The sequence below is a fragment of the Oryzias melastigma genome, linkage group LG7, assembly GCF_002922805.2.
Source record: "Oryzias melastigma strain HK-1 linkage group LG7, ASM292280v2, whole genome shotgun sequence".
NCBI classification, from domain to species: Eukaryota; Metazoa; Chordata; class Actinopteri; order Beloniformes; family Adrianichthyidae; genus Oryzias; species Oryzias melastigma.
The window spans coordinates 14,759,343-14,783,784 of NC_050518.1; the positions used below are offsets into that span (position 1 = coordinate 14,759,343).

General features: G+C 37.9%; 2 protein-coding genes and 1 long non-coding RNA gene across 3 annotated transcripts; 1 reads left to right on the forward strand and 2 right to left on the reverse strand.

Annotated features, from left to right (window-relative positions):
- The first annotated feature begins 2,014 nt into the window (after nt 1-2,014).
- On the forward strand, nt 2,015-16,785 carry col9a3 (collagen, type IX, alpha 3). Its single transcript, XM_024292966.2, has 32 exons — nt 2,015-2,356; nt 2,996-3,064; nt 4,057-4,092; nt 5,698-5,769; nt 5,930-5,983; nt 7,157-7,192; nt 7,333-7,356; nt 7,486-7,539; nt 8,902-8,955; nt 9,042-9,083; nt 9,168-9,224; nt 9,308-9,361; nt 9,439-9,492; nt 9,576-9,629; nt 9,711-9,764; nt 9,884-9,937; nt 10,014-10,067; nt 10,147-10,200; nt 10,931-10,984; nt 11,061-11,105; nt 11,191-11,244; nt 11,328-11,381; nt 11,672-11,725; nt 11,817-11,888; nt 12,254-12,289; nt 12,364-12,408; nt 12,519-12,551; nt 13,476-13,622; nt 13,724-13,778; nt 13,853-14,035; nt 15,195-15,272; nt 15,352-16,785. The coding sequence occupies exons 1-32, from the start codon at nt 2,291-2,293 to the stop codon at nt 15,531-15,533; spliced, it is 2,034 nt and encodes a 677-aa protein (XP_024148734.1). The 5' UTR covers nt 2,015-2,290; the 3' UTR covers nt 15,534-16,785.
- On the reverse strand, nt 3,703-4,286 carry LOC118598956. Its single transcript, XR_004948196.1, has 2 exons — nt 4,040-4,286; nt 3,703-3,930 (listed from the first exon to the last, which is right to left on the reverse strand). It is a non-coding gene; the product is annotated as an uncharacterized LOC118598956 (long non-coding RNA).
- On the reverse strand, nt 16,144-23,610 carry LOC112159105 (transcription factor-like 5 protein). The gene is made up of 7 exons (XM_024292969.2): nt 23,060-23,610; nt 20,121-20,706; nt 19,899-20,034; nt 19,665-19,815; nt 19,409-19,595; nt 18,042-18,183; nt 16,144-16,773 (listed from the first exon to the last, which is right to left on the reverse strand). Exons 2-7 carry the CDS (start codon nt 20,696-20,698, stop codon nt 16,648-16,650), a joined length of 1,320 nt encoding a protein of 439 aa, XP_024148737.1. The 5' UTR covers nt 20,699-20,706; nt 23,060-23,610; the 3' UTR covers nt 16,144-16,647.
- Between the last annotated feature and the right edge of the window lie 832 nt (nt 23,611-24,442).

Genomic DNA, 24,442 nt, shown 5'->3' on the forward strand with positions numbered 1-24,442 from the left:
TCGCCAAAAATGTGAAAAGACTGGTGATTGTAAAATGTGTTTGTCTTTCCAAAAATGAGGAATGATTGAAAGTCTTCATTTACAGTCTGTGAAAGTGTTCAAACTGGAAAGATGATTTTTCTTTTGTATTTGCACTTCCTCTGTTTACTGTTGAAGTTACTGTATTTACCTGATAAGATGGTACTAACTTTATACAAGTTGTGATGTTTTTCCTGCTACCTACCTGGCTGTTAACGGAGCAAAATAAAGTCATCATATTTTCGGATTTCTTTTTTTTTTTTTCATAAAAGGCTGAACTTTTAAAGTAAAAGTCATGCTGTAGTTGGTGAAGGAACAAGAATAAAGCAGAAGTGTCCAAAGTCAGTCCTCGAGGTCCGTCCTCCAGCTGGTTTTCCATAAATCCTGCCTTATCTGCTGCTGATTACCTGGATCAGGTGTGTTTGGCCAATAAGGAGCTTTAAAGGCAGGTTAGTTGGAAAACATGAAGGACACCGGCCCTCGAGGCCTGGATTTGGTCTGGTAAAGAACTTGTAAAGTGCTATATAAATAAAGTTTGGTTTGATTTCTTAACATATTAAATGGAAATGACCAAGAAGGAACCCACAGCATCAGTTTTCAGCAGAGCACGCTAACAACCCACGGAACGTGTTTTGTACCGGTGGGACAAACTGGAGCTTCTCTGATTCAACACATCAACCTTTTCTCTCACTATCGGAGGGGAACAACTTCAGGGTTCACGTCAAAAAAACCCAACAATATCATAAATAATGTAGCCTACCTCCTTAATTTCAAGATTTATGCTAACATGATCTTAAAAAAAAAATTTTTTTTTGTTTTTTCTGATCAGAAGTTACTCAGGAAGATATTTTTGGTTTTACATTAACCTATTTGAATTCACTCTATAAAAGAATCACTTTTAACGAAATTGTGTCTTTTTAAGTGTACTTAAGTAGCGTGTACTAAAAGTGATGCAGTGTACTTGAAGTTTCCTTACTATAATTTAAACTTAAAATGTTTCAGTTTAGTTTAATTGAGTATATTATACACAGTCTATGGGATGCTTGTTAAATGTATACTCAAGTGTGCTTAATAAAAAAAAACTTCAAGTGCACAACTTTACTTTTTGCTAAGAGCAGCTATGTTATCACATTTAAAAGTGAATTTCTTAATTTGGGAGTGTAAATTATTTATGACCCTTTAAATTTTTTGAAAACAAAATATTTTAACCCTTTCATACATGGAGGTCACAGCAGTGTACAGCTTTGATAGCAAATATACGATATACACCTTAAGATACTCAGATAAATAAGATGCTCAGCTCAGAAATAGCAGTTCATAGATTTGATAGGAATTCCCAATTCAGAGACATTGTCTTAGATAAGTTAGTCTATAGAGATAGATGAATCACAATTAAAACATGATATCATATTTTAAATTAATATTTACAGTTATACCTACAAATTTCCTTAAATTACATTGATGTTTGGAGGACCAATAAATATATCTGTATATAACTTAAAGTTAACCTTAAAATTATCCCTAAAGACGAATGAAATCATTTAGTTAAAACAATGATTTTATCATAATTCATGCATGAAAGGTTTAAATACTCATATGTCACAACAATAAAGTAGCGTTGTGACGAAACAAAACAAAAGCAGGATCCAACGTTGCATTGTGGGAAATGTAGTATGTTCATTGGAACTTCTCTCAGTTTAATTGTTTCATTCTTTTTATTTGTTAAGGAAAAGTTCAAAGAGCTGCTATTTCTCTACAGTTTGTCTCATTATTTTTTATTAGGGGTCTGTTTTTTTATATATATATATTCCACTTGTAGGCCTTTGTTTTAGCATTACTGTCAGAAAAACTCAGTTTTCTTTAGTTTATTTTTTTTATCGATTTTATTTATTTACTTATTTTAACACTGTAAATTGAAAATTAATAGATTTGTTTCAGCTTTTTTCCTTAATCAGTTAATTTTATTTATTTATTTTTTAGTTTGTACTTTCTAGTCAGAGGGTTTGCTTTTTTGGTGGACCCTCCTCCCCTCCAGCACCCCCCACCCCAGCACCCCCGCGTGCCCAGTGTGAGGCTGAGCTCGGCCCCTTCAGCTGGAGGTTCGGGTTTATGTGGGAGCGCGGAGGACAGCCATTCGGGTGAAGGAAAGCTCCGCCGGTAGGACGCGTAAAAGCAGGAGGGGGAGGCAGCAGCAGCAGCGAGACCGGAGCAGGAACCGGACATTTGACCTCCGTGGGTGCGCGCTCGGGCTTTGAGAGGACGAGAAGAGAGCATGAGGGTGTTCTCTGCTGTTGGGGCGCTCTTGCTGTGCCAGCTTTTGGCATCCTCCACAGCCCAGGTGAGTTCAGGAGCTGGTGCGCCTTTTACGCGCTGCTGGATGTCTTATCTCCGGATGCAGCACTCCATTAAGAAAAAGAAAATCTTAAATGCTGCAATTTATTGCCTCATAATGAAGCTTTGTGACCTCAAACCCGAATGGTTTATGGATAGGAATGAATTTTAAGGTGTTTTCTGACCTAACTTTGGGTAGATTTCCCCTCGGATCTTCAGCTGAGCGTTGAGAGGAGCTGAGTGCAGGTTGCTGCATCGTTTGTTGTTTCTCTGAACCTGTGGAATGTGCAGGTCTGAGGTGAGGGTGCACAAAGCTGCCTCTGTTCTTCAGCATGCCTGACTGAGCTCAACTCTGGAGAAAGTCCTAATTTATTTGGTGAAGGAAAGCCAAATCATTACTCTAATAATAATAATTAAAAATGGTCATTATAGTTTTAAAAAGCTCCTGTGTTTGAAGTTTGGGGGGGTTTCTCTTATTTTCTTGCAATTTTTATTGCGTTGCAGTGAAACAGAAAACCTCCTTAGATCAATTACTATTGCTGTTCATTCATTCATTTTTGATTTTAGTTGTTAAACTTTTTTTCCCGACCAAAATTCTAAGCAATTTTCGCTCAAACACCTGATTTTCACGGATTTTCTCTTGCAGAGGCCAGGCCCCAGAGGACCCAAGGGGCTGCAAGGACCCTCAGGGTCACCAGGAAGAGATGGCACAGATGTGAGTTAGGGACATTGCTTGAAAATTAGCATCTTAACACAACTGTAATGTGTACTATTGCACTATTTTAGCTTGCGTATGGACATGTGACAGTGGAACATCTATTAAATTGAACACATTTGATCTTAATTCTTGTTCTTTTGCAAAATCTGCCGTTTGTATTCGTATTGCTAATTAACATGTGTTGAAGTTGCAGTAAATTTTATTTTATCTTTGGTGGCTTTTGTGCCAAATTGGATAAAATTGATCCAAAAGACCAGGTTCCACCTGGCTGACTCCTCCCACAGCTTCTCCTACAGATGTGATCAATTATTTTTAGCTAGTAGGCAGGATTAACGTGTGTAGCTCACTTTGATAAAAAGGATATAGAGACATTCCTTCTTACAAAACATACTCTGACACTCTGCACTTATAACTTCTGCTTTACTGTAATGATAAACTGACAGTTTTTTATCTTCAATCACAAGTTGGTTGATCTGGTGGGGAAACCGCATAATGAGATCATTAAAATAGACATAAATTATAAATGGGCTTCTAAATAAATGTCTGCTAACTCAATTTAATTTATGGTAATGCTTTCAAATCTTTGACAAAAAGATCATTTAATGCCTCATGTTTTTTTTTTATATATATATATATTTTTTTTAAAAAGCTCCAGGTTGTCATAGCTTTGGATATTTTCAGACTCCTTCAAAGTTTGGCGACACAGAGGGCTCATTCATGCATTCCCCAAGCCTGTGAGAGCATCTAGAGTTTCAGCTCGCACCTCCTTCCTGCACCTTCACCCTCCAATCCAAACCAAACTCCCGGCCGGCATCATGGGACCAATCGGCTTCACTTTCAGACATTTTGCTCGTCCCTTATCCCTGTAAAGAGGAAAAGAAGCTTTGATAAAAAAAAGGCGTAACAGCAGGATGAGTTGGTGTTTCTTAGGGTACAAAAAACAAATAATATATTTAAAATGCACATATTTACCTTTCTTTCCTTTTTAGGGGAAACCAGGACCTCCAGGATTCCCAGGGAAACCTGTAAGTATTTAACAAAAACCAGTATCTGTAACTGAGATTGTTTATGCAGAAACATTTCTATTCACAAAACAGGAATAAAAAAAAAACATTTCAGTTTTGGGACTGACATGTTTAAAAAGTTGTTCCTTTAAGTGTTTACTTCTGGTCTACAGTTGGTATTACTGTACAGCAGGGGTGTCAAGCTCAGTCGCACAGGAGGCCAAAATCCAAAACATCTTTAAAACTTTAAAAACGTAACTTTTTAACATTACGATGAATAAAATCAGACAGGAATGTTATTCCAGAATAATCAACTTAAACCTTAAATAACCTTCAATGCTTTACTCTTTGTAAAAAATGTATTTTATCAAAATGATACAGGTTAGAAAGATAACATCGGGCCATTATTAACAACAAAATAAAATGATCTGGAGGGCCGGATCCGGCCCCCGGGCCTTGACTTTGACACATGCTGTACACCTTCAACTAAAACCTTCTGTCGATGGTGCTGCAGGAAGTCTTCTTCAGTGAGTTCCTAAAGGTCTACATCAAGATTTGATCAACTTTAATCTAACAATTGGCCGTATCTAAAAGTGTTTATATTTCTAAAGATTCAAATGTTGCATCTAACGAATAAAATGAGCAACCACTAATGTAGCATAATTAATTCAGACACCAAGTTCTCAATAAAGTTACGTTTTCTAACACTCTCTGTGGTGGTTTTAAGGTTTTAAGTCCCTCAACACTTTTTGGATGAACTATAGTGTTTGTTTGACTATAGAATTGCAACACTTAAAAAAAAATCTTTATTTTTCTGTTATATATTTGGAGAGCTTTCTTCTTCTGTGGTCAACCAAAACCAGCATTATGGTACTCCAAATGCTCACAGGCGTTTGTGTTTCAAACGTTTGTGTGAAAGCTTGAGTAGATTCTGATGTGGGGCTGCATGAAGATTCTGAAGATTCGTGTTTTTCCTTGAGAATGACTCTGAAGCTCAAGACAAAGATTGGTTCTTTCAACAATCACATCAGGCATCTCTGTAAACATACAGGGATTCCTTCCTGTATTGATCTATTCAGCATGCTCACATTTGCTGTGACCAGATTTGTGTGTACTTTTTGGTAGTGCTACTTCAAATGTTCTCAACACAGAAATAATAAGTAAAAAAACTTTAAAAATGAGTTGGAATAATATTCTTCCTGAGTTCTGGTTGGACTTCTGGTTTCACATCTCAATAACATTGCCTTGTGTTGAATGTCCCAAACCTAGTTCACTTTTGATGTCAGATGTAGAGTTTTCCAACAATCTGCATTAGAAGTCATTTCTTTGATCTGTTTGAGGTGAACAACATTTTTGTAACATGTACAATAATGAAGAAAAAAAAAATCAAATGGGGGTTTTCTTACTATGTGAAAATAAACTGAATTCTAAAATAAAACATTAATATATATGTATATATATATATATATATATATATATATATATATATATATATATATATATATATTAAACTAATAACATAATCTTAATTTAAAACTGTTTTGGGATTCCAATAATAATTTTTCAAATTAAAAAAATCATGTCTGTGGTTCAGTTGGTCTAACAGTCTGACTTGTTTCTTTGTAGGGTCCCAAAGGAAAAGCAGGAATACCAGGTGTACCAGGAAAACCAGGACTGCCAGGACTTCCAGGGATCGATGTGAGTGTCTACACATTCAGTTCTTATTGAACAACTTTATTTGATTTGATTTAGTTCCTAAAAGTGAATGTATGTGATCCATTTGAGCTAGCAAAGCCACATTTAGATCAAGTTTACTCAGTAACAAGACAGGAGAGCTGATGTGATTCTTTGTCTCCAGGGTTTAACCGGACCCGATGGTCCTCCTGGAAGAGATGGACCCCCAGGGGAGCAGGTGAGGGTCTCTCGGTCTTCTGAGAGGAACGAATGTAGATTTTAAAATTCAGCTCAACTCAAACAAACATTCAGATCATCTTTGCTAACTTTGCAGCTCGTGCTTCAAGCTTCACTTCTGTGTCAGCCTGAATTTGTCAAGCAGGCTCAGGAATATTTTTAATGAGGGATCAGAATGAGGTCTGATTATCTTAATCCGCTCCAGAATGTGCCCCGGTTCCCTACCAATCCCCAAGATTGTAGATATTATTGTTTCCTTTTCGAATCTGGTGCAGACAAACCTAAAAGAGATGAAGACATAGAGGCAGATGTGACCACTAAAAAATCCTCTGCAGCACCAAGGGATGAATGCAACAAAACTGCAGACTAAGAAACTAGTAGTGTTCCAAACCCCTTAAACCTCCATCTAATTAGCTGAACTAATGACTGCAACTGAACAGTGTTCTGGCCATGCAGGTCTCATAAACATCAGATAAGCCTTTAGCTTCTATTGTCGTACATATGTTAAAAAAAAAACAAAAAAAAATAATAATAAAAAAGGAAAAAATACTTATAAAAAGTCAATAGAGTGAAACACTAGTGACAAAAAAATTATAACAGGAAAAATTTGCCTTCTAAACAAGGTTAAAGGTCAAAGTAGCTTCCCCTGTTCATCAGTAAATTTGTGGCGTCTTCACTTTAGTACTGTAGAGACTGCACTAAGACTTAGGTTTACAGGAATTTGGCACTCAAGTGTTGTTTATCTGGAATTTTTGCAACACAAATAAAACTTGGAGGTGACAAAATTTCTATATTGTTTCTTTTTTTTTAATCCAGATTTTAACACAAATATCTGCCTCGTTTAAAGGTTAATAGCATGTATGCGCTAACAGGAAACGTCATGTAAACAAAATGTTCATTTATTTTAACCAAAATGTTTAAAAATTTGCTTTGTTAGTTGAACCAAATAGAAAACGTTTTTTTCAATAAGTCACACTTATACTAAAACTGTTCTTAAGCTTCTTAATGGAAGAGGAGACAGTACTTTTCATTAATCTGTCATTAAAAATTGAAAATTATAACTAAATATGTTTGTATTTTGGAAAAAAAGGTGTATCAGTAATTCAAAAACATAATTAAAGTTATTAAAAAAAAGTTTTAAACCAGAAATGTGTTTCTTCCTCCTCATCAACAGGGTGAATCGGGGCCTCCTGGTCCACCTGGACCTCCTGTAAGTAACTCCACATATATGTGGCACCAATGATCAAAAAACAGATCTGTTCGTGTTGGACTCACCTGATTACTCGTGCTTGAGGGGTAGCTTTATTCTTGATTGTGGTGACTTAATTTGCCTTCCTGTGTCTTCCGTAGGGCAGAGGGAGACCAGGAGCTCCAGTGAGTAGACTTCTGACACCAAACTGCAGCCTGAATCCATGTAGTACTTGGACATCCATGTACCTGTAGTACTTTGAGAATGTTTAAGCACTCGGATGTGTTGCTTACACCTTGTATTTTTGTTTACAGGGACTGCCAGGGACCAATGGGTTCCCGGGGGCAGTTGGGCCCCAGGGTTCAGCGGTAGGTCTCTTTCTGATATATTTCTCAGCTTCATTGGATCACATAAAGCTCACAAAACTTTGTCAATGAAATATCTTTTTAAGGACTGGTTTGTGTTTTTACTGAATCCCTATTCACTCTGTTTATTCTGCTTCATTTACATGTCTTGGTAATAAACACTTAGAAACAGACTAATTTCAAATGAGTAGAAAATATTGAAAGTTTTACACATTCACTTGGTGTGGTCCACTTTCGCACTGCACTTTTGAGAGTGGACAACCTAAAATCATCCCATCATTACTGACAAAAACTGTCTTGCTTAACGAGTAAAACTCAGTTATAGCCTTTCCTTATCATCAATGAAAACCACACCACACTTCATACCAGATTTTTTAAATTTGCACCTCTTTGTGTTCTGACTTTTGGACTGCTCTTTGGTCCCCTGGTACCTACATCGAACAGTTTACACTATGACTTCCACTTTGAAGCTAGTTTAAAGTACAAAGTGACTCTAAATGAATTTAATGGTTCCAAACATGACATTTCTTCTGTGATGTCACAAGCTTATCATGTTTCCAAAACACGTGAATGTAAATGAGACTTTTAGTGTCAAACTAGAGGTGGACACTGCTACAGTTTGAAAGTCAAACTATATTTAGTCCCATGCAGTCAGTGGGACATTCTAAATGTTTTCTGGGAAGGAGGCGGGGTCATTTTAGTTGTGATAGTCTCCCCTTAATGCAACAAAGTCATTGGCTGTTCAAGAGAACAGTACTGAGTGACCCCTCCCCCGACGTTAGAATTAGGACTGCTGGTCCTAAAAGCGAAAATCCTGTAGACTTGTATTGAGAAATAAACAACTATTACTCAGTCATTATATTTCTCAGAACAACCATTCTTGCTCTACCTTTTTTGATGTTCTTGCTAATCCATCTTTTTTAAATTAAATTTTCTCTGTAGTCCAAGTTATTCAAGTCATGAACTGGCCAATCAGATGCCTCAATAAAAGTAGGTGGTGTCAAGTCGAACGTTTGAAATGTTTGATTGACAGATTCTTATGAGCGCGCTCTCAGTTGAAGGGTGTGGTCTTCTAACAAGCTCACTCCTGATTTGAGAGAGTGATTGCCATACAAATGTAGACTCAGACCGGCTAGAACCAATCAAGGCTTACTGATGAATGGCTACAGCATGGCAACGGTCGTGTTGCGGAAATATGGCAACTGAATTAACTTAATTTCGTTAGAACCAGAAACAAGTCATTTTCTATGGGTGACGTCAAATTCACTTGGTCCAGTTCTCTTACAAAGTCAATGGACAAGGAGGAAATAAAAAGACAAAATGGCTAGAATTCTTCCAATGTCCTTCTTTATTGCTTTTGTTTAGGGTCCCGAGGGTCTTCCAGGACTTCCTGGACCTCCTGGTCCTGATGGGCCTCCAGTAAGTTTTTTTTCATTTTTATTTTCCACGAAAATATTTATCATGGATACCCCAAAAAAAAGTCACGATCTGTTTCTGTTTCTTAGGGGCTTCCGGGAAGTCTTCAGGATCTCAATGGTGATCTTTTGGTAAGGTGTTGACAGTACAAATGAAGAACAAAAGGAAGTTTCCTTTGCAGAGCCTCTCAGTTTTTGTGTCTTTGTCCCAAACAGTGTCCTGCAATTTGCCCCCCTGGACCCCCTGGTCCTCCTGGGATGCCAGGCTTTAAAGTAAACTGCATCTTCTTAAAAGTTATGGGTGTCATGACAGTATGTCCTCCAATCATCATGTTTTTGTGTGATCATTCCCTCAGGGACACACTGGGCACAAAGGAGACAAGGGAGAGCAGGGGAAAGATGGAGAAAAGGTCAGTTGAGCTTGTGAGAAGAATATTGCCCCACTTTCTGTCTTCCCTTTGGTTTAAGTGTCTCGTTTGGTCTATAGGGAGACCAAGGTCCACCGGGACCACCAGGTATTCCCGGCACTGTGGGTCTACAGGTAAGATACAGGAAGAAAACCATGGAGAACAACCTTAATATTTTCCCATAATGATTTAAGGTGGTTTAATGCTGCGTTTTCAGGGCCCACGTGGTCTGAGGGGTTTACAAGGACCAATTGGACCAGGAGGAGACAGAGTAAGCAGCCTGAAAGACAGATCCCAACAATATTTGTTATAAAAGAATTACCCTTATGTTTGAAACTATCATCTTTTCCAGGGTTTCCCAGGTTTCAGGGGCAAGCCTGGCATAGCCGGTGTCATCGGGAAGACAGTGAGTCACTGCTTGTTTGTTTGATTTATCGCAAACACTCATAGTAGAAGTTCAAAGTTGGAACAGGTTATTGGTCCCATCAATGAATAGCTGTGTGTGTGTTCATCTGATGTCCCCAGGGTGATCCTGGGGAAAGAGGGCCACAGGGATTTAAAGGACCCAAAGGAGAAGTGGTAAGTTGAAGTTGTTGATCTATAATAAGTTGGAATGGATAAAAATGTTTAAGGTAACACATCAATTTTTTTATAGGGGAAAATTGGCCCCAAAGGCGGTCCTGGTGGACCAGGACCCAAAGGGGACCCTGTGAGTTCTTATGTGCTAAACATTCTGTCATCTGTATAAATGGCAGCTTTTCAAACCATGTTGGTGACTTCTTTCACAGGGAATGCCAGGAAGAGATGGGAAGGATGGAACTCAAGGGATGGATGGCGAGAAGGTGAGCTGTTCCTGAATATTTTACCCCAAGATCAGAGGGAGAAAAGTTTTGATACCCTTACAGGGTTCCGCATTGGGTACCCTCATTTTCACAATTGATATTAGTCATTTTGGTCCAAAACTTTCGGACACCAATATAAATGAATATGTCCAGGATACTGTCATTTACTGGAAACTGAATCCTTGCAAATAGCATGCATTGCTGAACAGCTTTTTTGATTAATCTAAAATTAGTCCTCCATGCTGATACATTATGATGTTTACTGATTGGGATTACATCCTTTAAATAATCCCCACTATTTTTGAGGGTGGTGCATACAAGTGGTGCACGTGTTTAGATACATTTGTGTACTGACTTGATAACATTCGAACTACAACAGTACAATTTTGTGAAGAAACTGAAACTGGCTTTTTACTTTTTAAAAATAAGCTGTTTTCCATTTTATGTAAACAAAAATGTGTCTGTGTTGTATTATGGAGATCTGTTTTACATGCTTAATGTCTTTGAAACGCTATTTATCCTAGAGGTTATAAAACAATGTCACAGCACTGTGGAATGGCTCTGGTCATTTAAGGGAAGAAATATTGATGCTTTTTAAGGCAACGCTTGAACTTCTGCTCGCCTACATCTGTAGGTGCTGCTGCCTCTTGACCAGGACTTCCATGCAAAATAAGTTTTTAGTCTCAGTGTGATGAAATAAAAACTGACTGTGTTGTCTATTTCCTAATAGGGGGATGCTGGACGCCATGGAACCGTTGGAGAAAAAGGGCCAAATGGACTTCCTGTGAGTGTTTTCAACTTTCAAACGAGTGGGAGAAACTGGAAGTGAAGCATTTAGCATCAAATTGCTTCTTTTCTAGGGTCTGGCAGGAAAAGTTGGGGCAAAGGGCTCAAAAGGAGAAGTTGTGAGTAAAATTTAACCAGACCAGCATCAAGTGAAGCTTGGAAAATGGAAAGAAACTCATTAAACTCTTGTGTCTTTGATTCCAGGGGGATCCAGGGAAACCTGGAGAAACAGGACCCTCTGGAGAGCCAGGTCTTCCTGTATGTAACAGAGGGGGTCTCATTAAAGGTAAAATTTTCACCTGGTGGGATTTTTAAACTTTTTTTGCACATCTATCCTCCAGGGGGACATTGGCATCCCAGGAGAGAGGGGGATTGCAGGTCCCAGAGGAGTGGCAGTAAGTTTTAATATACATGTAAATGTGTTAGGTGTATATCTTGAGTCAATTTTTTCTTAATGGTAAAATAAACAGAAATTGCCTCCACGGCAATAGTTGAGAAAAAGAGGATTCGAGAACAGAGAGATCTTTGTTTCACATTAAACCCTTCATGAAGAAAAGGTACAAGTTTGCAGGAGTTCGATTGAATCCTCACAAATGTTCCTGAATGATAAATCCGGCTTCACAAAACCAGAATCTTCATTTACTGACTTGTTCTTCAGTAAAACCAAACTGTGTTTCTCCATTAGGGAGGAATTGGACCAGCTGGAAACCCTGGACCTTTGGGAGTGAAAGGCTTTCAGGTCAGTAGTTTAGCATCACTTGTTTTTTTTATTTAACTTTATTGTCATTAATATTAGTTTTAAGTAGATGATAAGTGCGTCTGTTCCATAGGGAATCAAAGGAGCTTTGGGTGATCCAGGACTTCCAGGACCAACAGGGATTCGTGGAGAGTTTGGTGACAGGGTGAGAGTTTATATATTTTGCTGCTACCAGTTTGAGATTCATTTAAATCCTGGATTCACTTTCTTGGTCTACAAAAACTTCAAAAGTCCTGCCTGAGCAGAAGAGCACAGCAATATTTCGGAGCCCCGCAGTGGTTTGAGTGTTGGTGTGTCAGGTTGGGCTCCTCAGCACGGCCTCCGTCTGCACACACATAGTAACCTCCTGTTCAGAACCTGGGGAAAGAACAAAGCAGGCCTTCATGCCAGTCCCATTCCCCGTCAACCAGCCCACCTCGTTGCCCCCCCACCCCCAATCCACATACTCTCATTTCTTTTCATGGCTCTCATTTCTTGTGCCTCTCTCTTTCTTTCTTCCAAACTCTGCAGGGCCCGGTGGGGGCTTCTGGAGCGAAGGGAGACATGGTTTGTTACATATTTCTGATCACCCCCACATGTTAGGCCACATGTTTACTTAAATAACCACTTTGTTACTTTAGGGCGTGGCAGGAAGTGATGGGTTACCAGGAGAGAACGGGGAGCCTGTAAGTTTTTTTAATTGGTTAATTGGCTTTTAAACAAACCAATTAACCGTCAAAGAAAAATCCATCCATACCTGCAGAAGTTAAGCTGAAACATTTTCCTGTATTTTTAGGGAACTTTCGGGCCAGTTGGACAAAAAGGAGAGGTAAGGTGTTTAAGAAAACTAGAAAAAATATATTTTTGCTTATTTAGATCAGTGTTTTTTTAACTAGTGTTCCATGAGAGATGGTCAGGTGAACTGTGGGAAATTACCCATTTCACTGATCTTAAAACATTTACCATCACTTGGATATCGAGTCTGTGAGATTTTTGTTAAGGAAAAATGTGTACCTTGGCTCAAAAAAGGTTAAAAAAAACACTGATTTAGATCATTTCATCTGCCTTTTAAAGACTCACTCCGATGAAAATTGTGTTTTTGGTGACTTTAACATGTTTTTCTCACGATGGAGGACATTTTTAAAGATTGTGTGAATCAGTGGCAGATGAAGATGTGCTATTTGGAAAAAAAAAATGTGATGTAGAAAATATACCAGGAGGGGACAGAAGCTCTGTGCTCAGCTCAAATTTCTAATGAACTCCTGCCGCTCTGCAGAAACTATGTTTTGAGCTTGGCTAAAATCAGCATAATCATAATTAAAAGACCACTGGGAATGATTTTACAATAGATCAATAGATGATCGGAGTGAGACTTTGGTTGAGTTCTTTAACAACAATAGTCATTTTGTTTCTGAGTGTTGTTCACCAAACGACCGCATGTTCCCTCTGAACTGCTGCCCTCGCAGCAGAGCCTCAGCACACGATTGAACATTCCAGCTTTAACAGGATTAAATAATGATAAGTATCACATCTTTAGCTTTCTTGCTGGTTCCTCATATTTCTACATGTCAAACTAAGCTGCATTAGCATGTGTGTAATTGGAGACTAACTTCACTCTTCTTTATATCTTGTTTGCTGTTTCTCAGCACACCGTCTGTCTTTTCAAGTCAGTATTTAGACATATTACATGTTTCTTGTTCCAGAATGTTTTTATTTTTACAAGGATTGAGCTAATGATCGTTTCTGGTTGTAGTCAGGGAAACGAGGTGAACTGGGGCCGAAGGGTGTGACGGGGCCACAAGGAGAACTCGGCGCACGAGGGCCTCCGGGAAAGCAAGGGCCAATTGGTTTCCAAGGTGAACAGGGGGTGCCTGGACTTCCAGGAAAGAGAGGTGTACCTGTGAGTCTGAGATTTGCCCTTCACCCTAAGCTGTTCAAGACTCTTGAGAAGTTGTCGTACCCGCTGGTTGGGTGAGGTCACACTTCTTTCTTGTGTCTCAGGGGAAACTGGCGAGTGAGCAGCACATCAGAGAGCTGTGCGGTTCCATGATTGACGGTGAGATTCTGCTTTCCTGGTCTGCATGAAAGCATAGTTGAGGATTCACTGCTGGGCTCTTCTCCATCCTGCAGATCAGATAGCACAGTTGGCTGCCAACCTGCGGCGACCCCTGGCACCTGGGATGGTGGGACGCCCCGGCCCTGCCGGCTCGCCTGGAGAGCCTGGTTCTGGCGGCTCTATTGGGCATCCAGGTCCTCGTGGACCACCGGGGTACAGAGGCCTGCCAGGAGAACTTGGAGATCCAGGCCCCAGAGGTATGAAAAAGTATTTTCTTGTAATCAAATTGTTAAAAGAAGTTATAAAAACAAGCTCTTATCTCTGAATTAGGGACGAAATTAGTGAAATTAGCGTGTGAAGTTATAGTTTTCCAAGACTCACTCAAATCATCTTTTGATCTATTGTTAAAGCGTCCCCAGTGCTCTTTCAATTATGCTGTTTTTTAGCTAAAATCAAAATACCTGTGTCATTTTAGGACATAGTTCATAAGAAATTTACTTCTGAGTTGCGGGTGGGACCATTGGCGAAGGGTAGTGAAGCATAGAGTTGATTTGCCACCCACAGATATGCAATTTTAAGATCAATTTTTATACACAAACAGAACACAGTGCGCTTTTTAAGAAAATAACACAACTAAAATTGCACTAAAATCAGTGAAACACTGAGACCACGAAACCACAATATAGTGAGGGACCACTGTAATGTATATGCTACAAATTTACTGTAACAAAAAGTGGAGCATCCCATAAGAGGTACTAATCACTTCAGGGCTAACCCCTAAGCATGAATCGTGCTACACTAGTTCACAAGTACTGAGCTCTCACACGTTTCATGAGTTGCGAAAGCCCAAATATCACTGAACAAGGCTTTAAACAGAAAATTCACTTTAAAGTCCCCTATGACTATTTTTTATTTAAAAAAATGTTCCCAGTAATGTTTTAATTATACTTATGAAGTTTGTAACCAGAATCCCACAACCTAAATGTCTTAAAAAGCCTTTTTTCATGTTGATCTGAAGCTTCTGTTTCCAAAATCTCCTCTGAGGAGGCGTGGCATTTGGAGCTGAGCTGAGCAGCTCCCGCCCCTGATCCCCCCCATCTGATAATGATAGCTCTGAGTCTTGCTAGTGTAAATCTTCACCGCTGTTACATAAAACTGTCAACCAATATCTGTAACGTATTGTTTTGAGCCAGATGTCAGCTGGGACAAGGAATGTTTTTAAGCTATTTTTAAGGCTGAGATATCAAAATTCAAGAAATTTTTAAGGTATAATTTTCCAAATTCATAAATTCAATGCTTTTAAGACTTTATAAGAACCCTGGACTAAATCATGGAGTCAGTCAAACCATAATATTCCAGTCTCGAAGTGTCGCACACTGTGCTACATAGCCACTAGCATGTGTGTTTTTAATACAGGTGATGTGGGAGATCAAGGTGACAAGGGTTCAGTCGGTAAAGCCGTTGATGGACCATCTGGAGACCAAGGACACCAAGGTATGAAGGGTTTCTAAGTCAAGGAAAGATACATAACTTTTATGATTGCCTCTACAACTATGTGCGTTGCTTCTCACAGGTCAACCAGGAGTACCTGGAATTGTCAAAGACGGGCGTGATGGATCTCCAGGAGATCCAGGTGAGCCCGGAGAGCCGGGCAGAGTAGGAAGGACAGGACACCAGGGACCTCCTGGGATCTGTGATACATCAGCCTGCCAGGGAGCATCAGTGGCTGGAAAATCTTCCAACCCCAAAAACTAAACAAAAAAACTTCCTACAGCATAAAATCCTCCACTACGACGAGGGAGGATAAAAAACGAGGAAGAGACTGGTTCTTAAAAACGTTTCTTTATTTGAAATACAAGCGTCACAAGATGGCGAGAGTAACATCAGATATTTGGAGAAGAACGGAGGGTCACCAAGGCGAGGGTGATAAGAAACAGAACAAAGACCCCGCGTGACACCCAGGAAGAAAGCAGGCAGAGACATGGAAGAGTGCAGGAGAACAACAATCCAAACATCACCACGCAGACGTGCAAACTGGAACAATCGCTTTGTGTATAAAAACTTTGTACATGTCGTCCAGCGCCACATCGACATCAATAACCACGCTCCAAACACCCGTGACTGTCTGATGTCGATGTGCTCTTATCATGGCCCATTGTGTAAATCCCAGCTGTTACCTCAACTAACAAGCTTATTGTGTAAAATATGGACGTTTTTTTTAGTAACTTGTTTTCTGCCAAAATGTTTTGAATCACATGTGAAGATTAAGAATCAAAACCAGGATTAAAAATTGTCAATGCATAAATTAGAAATGTGAAATAAACATCATTTAAGAGGCTTAGGGGCTTTTTTTTTAGTTTTTACAAGTTCATTTTTCTCCTATCTGCAATGACCACGTCCACTATATCCCACCGGTGCTGTAACTATTAAATATACATTTACTTTAATTCTATTTATTGTTTGTGGGTGACTTGTATGTACAGTAAGATGCTACGGCGACGTTGTTGTAAGAAAGACCAAATAAAGCCACTTTTCATTCAAATATTACTCTTTTCTACACGTCAAAAGAAAACAGCACACTTCAGATACATTAGACAAGCTTTAAAAGAACTTATTTTAAGTCAAACTTTTTAGTATTTTAGTACATTTTTAAAAGAAACAAACTTTTTGTTTTAAAAAACTTAAGTAAACATTTTTGCTCCATTAAACCAGTTCATCCTTTTTCAACTGGATAAAAACAAGATTTTAACATGGAGTTTAGAAAGTGAACAGGTTCAGACATTTCAAGAGTAAACCCCCTCCCCGATAACACCAGCAAAGACAAATCAATAAAATGTAACATTTTTATGGATTAAAAAAAAAAAAAAGTTTATTGTTCAGCAGCGAGGGAGGTGTCAAGAGCCTCATTCACCTCCTGCTGGATTGGGTGCTGGTCTGGAGAGGAGCTGGACTTCAGAGAGATTTCATTTTTATGGGCAAAGAGCTTCACAAACTCCTGAGGACAAAACAAAAAAAAATAAAACTGATTAACTCGCTACTGTTTAAGTCCGCCTGTTGAGGTTAGTGATTTATCTAAATTTTGTGCAGACAGCCACAAAAAATGTCCTCTTACTGTATATCTACCTCTGTCCACCCATGTGTGTACCATCTGTTTCCCAGACACTATCTATCACTAGGGGTGTAGGGAAAGATCTTTTTTGGGAGATACATTGTTTGCCGATACTTGTATTGATTTAAAATGCTGACAAGATGATATTTAGATAATTCTTTACCATCTTTATCATCTTAATTTTGTTTTCCGTACCGTTCCGGCTCCTGAACAGTTTAAATGCTAGATTTATCCATGTTGGAAATAAGCAGCACTTTATTTCCTCCATAATACTTTTATTGGTCAAGACACATTCATTCTATATATTTTTTTCTTATATTGACAAATATTTTGTTGTGGAAATCAGAAAATACTATTACCTTTAAAAATGAATATTTTTTAATTTACCAAAAGAAGAGCGCCATGAATTTGCTTAGATAAAAGCAACTTGTACACTATTGCAGTGCTTAATTTTGTGATAATTAAAAAATGAATTTACCATTTTATTGCATTAAATAACATTTATTATTCAGGTAGAGTTTTTTTTCTAAGTCATACTCTTAAAAAAGTGAATACAAGTTCTGAAACAGTCTTGGGATATATCATGATACACATCGTATCGTGAGACATGTATCGTATCGCCTGACTCTTGCTAATACATACCCCTAACTATCACTAGCTAGCTATTTCTTTTTTTTAATAATCATTTTTGTGCTACAAAAAAATGAATATATTCCAATGATGTATGGACCATTGACTGTATTTGAGAACTGGACTAAACCCCTTGGGTTCCAAACAGGAAGTTGGTTCCAAGAAGCCAAAATCCCATATACTTCTATTGAGAAATAAACAGATATTACTCAGTAGTTGGTTTTGTCAGAATAACTATTCTTGCTCTGTCACCTATTTTTAAACATATTCTTGCTAATCATAATTTTTAAATATTTTTTCTGTAGTGCAAGTAATTCAGGCAATAAACTTGTCAATCAAATGCCTCAATAAAGTCTTTGATTGACAGATTTCAAGGGAAAAAAAGCAACTGAATAGACTTAATTTCACTAAACTAGTTTCTATAGGTGAAGTCACACTTATTCTGTCCAGTTCTCAAATACAGTCAATCGTCTGGAGCTTGAAAGAGCACATCAGCTACAGACACAGCAAACGCACAGGCTCACCTCTTTAAACGTGTCTCCATACTTCTTGGTGATGTACCTCAGGAAGGTGGTGGTCCACGTGAGTGTGGTCACTTTGTCAGTGCAGGGGTCACAGAACGGCACCATGGTGTTCAGCTCATCACAGCACAGGCGGATTCTCTTCCTGACGTTCATCAGACATGTTTAGTAAAGGCTTAAAAGTTTGTTTTAAATGTTCTATCGCCTTTAACTTAAAACCGTTTAGGGAAAGTCTGGAAACCAAATTAGACTGAAAAAAAGGCTTTTAAAAGTTATTGTGTCATGTGTTGCAGCAAAAACTCTACTATCAGCTCTAAGGATATAATAGTTAAATATTTCCCTGATATGGTGATATTAACATTTTTGTCAAACAACATCCATTTCTTTCTGTGATAATAAATGCTAAAATATCGTTAAACTACATCTTTAGGAATTTTTTATAATTTTTATTTGACTTCTTCTTTATTTTTTTTTTTTAAAAAGGGAGTATTTCAATTCAAATCCAAGTATTTTATAAACAAATGTAAAGACGCTAACGTTTAGATCAGAGGGCTGCAACCTTCAACTCTGAAAGAAACATTCGGGTTGATTTCTCACCGACTACAACCAAGTAGGAGCCACAAACTCTTCCTTCATCCTTTAAAAAAATGACACTGATTTGTATTTATGCTATTGTTACTACTATGATAAACATAAAGGAACTGTTGTTTATTTTGCATAAATAAAATACAAACATTAAAAGAAAACAGACATTTTTTAAACTTTTGACAAAAGTTCCTTTCAAAATAAAAGACACCCTGTCACATATGATCATTTAAATGTAGCAAAATTTGTAGTAGAAATCTTAATGTCAGCAGTGATTAAATAAAAACAGGTAATTTCACTGTTTTTGGTGCCAGAAATGTAAATCTAACAAACTAAAATGAAATCCAAGCTAATAAAGTGACCTCTGCCGTATTTTTCAAACACACTTAAATTTCCTCATTTTTTTCAAAAATAGAAAATGTTCTTAATAATTCGGTGCACCTTAATGCTGGTTGCGCTTATTGACATCCATTGATTTTTTTGTAGTTCAGGAAAAGACAGAAAAATGTATCAAAATGTAGTTCGACTGTGATAGGCACTGACCTTTAAGTGATTGTAAATGAGTTAAAGTTTGAGCTAGTTTGCTTTTTTCACCTTTACTACTTTCCCACTTCTTACTTTACAGGTAATTTTTAAAATTTAGAAACTTTTTCATTTTTCTTTAACCAAAGAGCCACCGTGGAGGGGTAAAAGACCCCTGATTTAGAGCATAAAGGTTTTAGGAACTTGACTTTAATGCAGCAGTTCCGTTGAAAAGGAGTTTCTGCATGCAGACCGCAGCTCACCTGCGCTCCCTCTCAGTGATGTTGTGTCTCTCTCTGCGCTGGCTGTGAGACAGAAGAGATCGAGCTCTTTTCCGGCCTCCGCTCTCTGCCTCTTTGACCGAGTCAGGCGCAGCTTTGATGGCTCTGCTGGGCTCAGAGCACAGGGCGCTGCAATTATGTCTGTGGACAGCAGGTGTCCCCACATCCTCTATTCAGAGAAAGAAAAATAATGCAAATTACTCTGCAAATAAAATGCAGATGCATTTTCTTTATTTACCTTCGACATTTATCAGCTGCTGCTCTTCTGCTGGGTTGCTGCTGGCATAAACACTTTTTGAAAAAGTGGGATCAGGGTAGAAATGAAATGACAAGCTCTTGGAGATGACTACACCTGCGTGTTTGTTTGTCTCAGCCGTCTGAGCAAGAACCTGAAATTTAGAGGCAGATAATAGGGCTTTATCTAAACAAAATGATTTTTAAAAAAGCATGTTTTTCATTTTTCTAATCCTACCTGACCACACACTGGATTAAGGTCTCTGCTAGAACCAACAGGAGGATTTTCCCTATCAGGTTTCACCCACTTTGACCTCTGAGGATTGATGGCCGTCTCTTCAGCCTCTGCCGACTGCTGGAAGGCTGTCAGCAGACTAAAGCAGCACAAAGGAAATGTGGGTACACATTAAACAGAGCAGAACCAAAGCTTGTTTTTTTTTGTTGTTGTTTTTGAAAGTACCTGTTGAGGAGAGTCGGGGGAATGTCTGGTTGTCTTGCGGTTTCAGGACACATGCTGTTGAATCTCTTCTCCAAACAAACTCTAGCACTGGACGAAAACTGCTTCTGTGAGGATCTTTTGAGCTTGCCGAGAGGCGTCGCCGGACTATCCTCCGTGTTGATCCTGGCCAGCACGAATCCTGGGACCTCTCCGTATGACACTGGTGTCTTCTCCACTGACGTCAGCAGGCAGTGGTCGTCGCTTGACACCGACAGGTCGATGGCTTGAGTGGACGTGAGGGGAGAAACTGCTGTAGAGTTATCAGGATCATTGCCAATCACTACGGTTGAGTGAGGTCTGGAGTCCGGGCCCTCTGCAGGCCCCGCCTGAGTCGCCGCGCGCCCACAGATGAAGTTCTGGAAGTCTGAATACTCAGCTTCCGTCATCTCGATCAGACCAAGGTCGGAGGTCAACATCTGCCCCTGATCCTGCGTCACAAATCCACTCGGCGTCAGAATTAGCTCAACCGAGTCAGAAGCGTGTTCTCTGACTGAAGATGAGGCGAGGGCAGTTTTACAGGATGAAGAAAGGGATGACATTTTTGAATCTGAGGAGGAAATTAAGACCAAAGACAATGAATTTTGTCTAATGAGACACAACTGAACTTTATTTGCCCAACCATTTAGGAGAAAATGTGGAAAATGAATGCAGATCATTCTTATATTTTTTGGCTTTGCCCTATAATCAGCTGAAAGACACTCATCAGGTCATCACTAGAATCTTGGGTTACAATGTGCCAAAGACAAGTATATTCTTATACTTGGGCAATTTGTCAAACAATGTGTTTAAAAGTGACAAGTATTTCATTAAAATCTTCCTAGTCAGACAGACCCACCAACACAACAGGAATGGGAGGAACTATTAAAGGAAGTAAATAATGTGGAAATGCTGAATTATAAAATAAAAAAAGAGCTTTTCATAAAAATATGGGAGAAATTGACTATATGCACAATGAAAAGAACATAAGAAAAATATGCAGAGCATGTAAAAACTAGTAGAGTCAAAGTAATCTGATGTGTATGTGTTTTTGATGTTTTTTTGTTTTCCTTTGTTTTGTTAGTTATTTGCCCCAGTTGTTCAATTGTTTTTGTTTTTTTCTTCTAATACTTTACTTACAATGTCTGCCCCTTCTGCATGTTTCTCCTAAATGTGTTAAAAAAAGAACAATAAAAATAAAGTGACAAAAATAGAAAATGATTTCCCCTGGGAATAGAGAAAACCAGAGTGTGTGTGTCTGGACAGAGAGCGATCCCCTATAACTTCACAGTAGTAGTTCAACTCTGATCATCTTTTGATTTATATTAAAAGCGTTTCTAGTGGTCTTTTATTTATGATCATGCCACTTTTTTTTTTTTAACCAAAATAAAAGAAAAACTGTCATTTCTCAAACATATTTTCTACAGAGTGACACTATTTCATTAAAAATTCCCTACTGAGTTGTTGGTGGGAACGTTGGCCATTTCCCATCATCCCTTTGTTTACACTCTTACAGCCCCTCACAACCCCAACCGGTGCATAAACAGTGGTAAGCGATATCGGAGTTATCTAGCTTTAAGCCAGTTTTGAGCCAAATTCCAGCTCGGAAGAGGTAAACAAAGACATACAAGGATCTATTTGTCAACAAGTGGACGCATCAGAATGGAGCGGAGCAGGGAGCTTGTGGCTTACTGCTGTTGGTTCTACATCACAGCTACACGATATTTCCAACATTTTCTTATCTGTTCCTGAGTCACAACAATTTAAATTAAAAAATACTCAGAAATGCAATTTTGACCTTAATATTCTTTGTACATCATCAGAAAAATGCCACAAGAAACAGTTAAAAACCCCATTTTCATTAGAGTGAGTCTTTAAGGGAGGAATGGGTTTTCTGAGGACTCCGTCTCCGCGCCATATGTAATTTGATTATCCGTTTGAATGTGCCACTAAGGCTTACTCCAATCAACATTGCAGTTTAATTTAGTGGAGCCAACACGAACTTGTGCAATTATCTGCCATGCAAAGCCCCACTGACCCCCCCCAACACTGATTCTCACAGCTGCTGTGATCAGGCACCTGATTAGCAGCAGCTGTGGCTGCCAAAAGCTTAAAACAAGCTAATCAGTGCTGTGGAAGAAAACAAAAGCAACATGCTCTTTTGAAATATAGAACCATTATGATGGATAGACAGCCTTTACAACAGGGTATGTTTGATTCAGAGAAGCACGTCAACAACAAAAACATAATAAAGTCCTGCTTTAAAAAGTCATTTTTGCATAAAATAGAATGTTTTCCCCCAAAATGTTAAGAAAATAGTTTATCAAATTAAGCCACCTAGATTTTTTTCATAGTCAAATTTTTAACTTGCTAATAAACACTTCTGCATCTTTATTTAACAGTTTATTGGTGTACATATACATACATATGTGTATATATATATATATATATAGATATATATCCTTAGTTAAAAATAAGTACATAAGATAATAGATGGGGGAAACAATTACAAATAAAATAGTGGATTCAAGTTGAGGAGTTTTCTTTCGCATAAAAACGAACAAAGCTTGTTGAGCTACATAAACGCTAAATTACACTAAATATTGCAATACTTTAACAAATGTTTATCATTAGTCTTTTCACCATCTATTAAGCTAATATTAACCATAAATGTTTAAACATACTGAAATAATGCGCATCCGTTAATTATTTTACTTATATGGCTAAAACTAGCTAGTGAGTTTCAATTAGCATGTTGTAGCTAAGCTAAATTAAAACAAGCTAACGTTCGTTTTTTCCCCAATCAGAGACGGATATAAATAACAAAGTATAAAATAAACTTCAGCCTGAGTTAAAGTTATTCGTTTTACTAGTATGATCAGTTTTGAGCTGTTCGTGTGCGTTTATTGAGTAGACCGACTTACTTCCAGGTCCCGGATCGATGTGAAAACCCCCAGTTTCTTCTTCTGTCCGATCACGAAAACGTCCATCCTGTGAACTAGAATGAAGATCTGAAACCTACGTTGTTAAAACAAAAAAAAACTAATAATTATTTTAATTTTACCAAGTCTGAGTTTTTTTCCTTTGTTTTTTTTAATTTAGGATTAAAAACAAAAAAAAAAAAAAAAAAAAAAAAACCCTTTTTTTTCAGTTTTATAAATAAATTCTGTTCTCATAAGTTCTCCAATTTACGTAAAAAAAATAGAAAAATAAATAATTTAATAATAAATAAATACATAATTTAATAAATAATTTAAATCAATTAAGTGATGTGCCCTGAATCTATGAAGGATGGAATCGTGGAAATAATACACTTTTCTATTATATACTGTTGTTTTTTGTTCACCTTTCATGCGGGCTGGGGACCAGTACAGGGAAACCCCCTTGTCTAAATGCTCACAATATAGTGCAGTATATAGAACCATTGCAGTCGAACAATTTTTGCAGGTAAAAAAGGCGTGTAAAAATGAAATTTTTAACTAAACCATCCACATTTGTTGTGAAATGTTCATATTGATTTGATTTTCCCTTCGTGCAATCGGTGACGTCATATTTGCCATTTAGAAAAACTAAAAGTATTGAGAATGGTATCTGAATTGCTTTTAAAATCCAGGGTACTGTATTGTCAGACAGGCACTAAACAGTTTTTTTAGTAGTTAGAGATTAGGGTGGGAATTTGGACATAGCCATAGTTAGGCAGTCGCATGAAGGGCTTGCCTAAGGAAACAAACCCTTGTTTTCCCATGCGCCAGTCCTGCATGCAACCAACTGACCCATCCAGTCGCTTTACTTTTCCATGATATTAAAATTTTTGAAAAGGGTCTGTAATTGAATTAACTTTTCATCCATTAGGATTCAGTTTTATTTTGAATGTTGTCCCAAAAGTAGCCGGGTTAGGCTCTGGCAAATTAACTAAATGCAGTTGTATTGTACAGTCACATTGATTATTTATTTCACTTTCTAATATGGTAATGTGTGCAACTAGTATACTAGAAAAATATGAAACTACTTGACATCTAAAAAAAAAGAAATAAATAAGAAAACACAAGACAATACATGCATGATTTTAAAAGAATTACATTACCACTACTGTTTTACATTGCACTTTTCAGCCAAATTCTCCCTTGGAAAACAAATTTAACCACTAAAAGTCTAGATCAGTAGTGATGACAGGTAAAATGTAAAAAAACAATTTACTAAATGTGTTTTGTTGCATTTTTAAAAATGCATTTGATATGTTTTGATAATGTTGGTACTGGTCACATTTCTTCATAAAAATACTAAATCTGGGTTAGACTCGTGCAGTA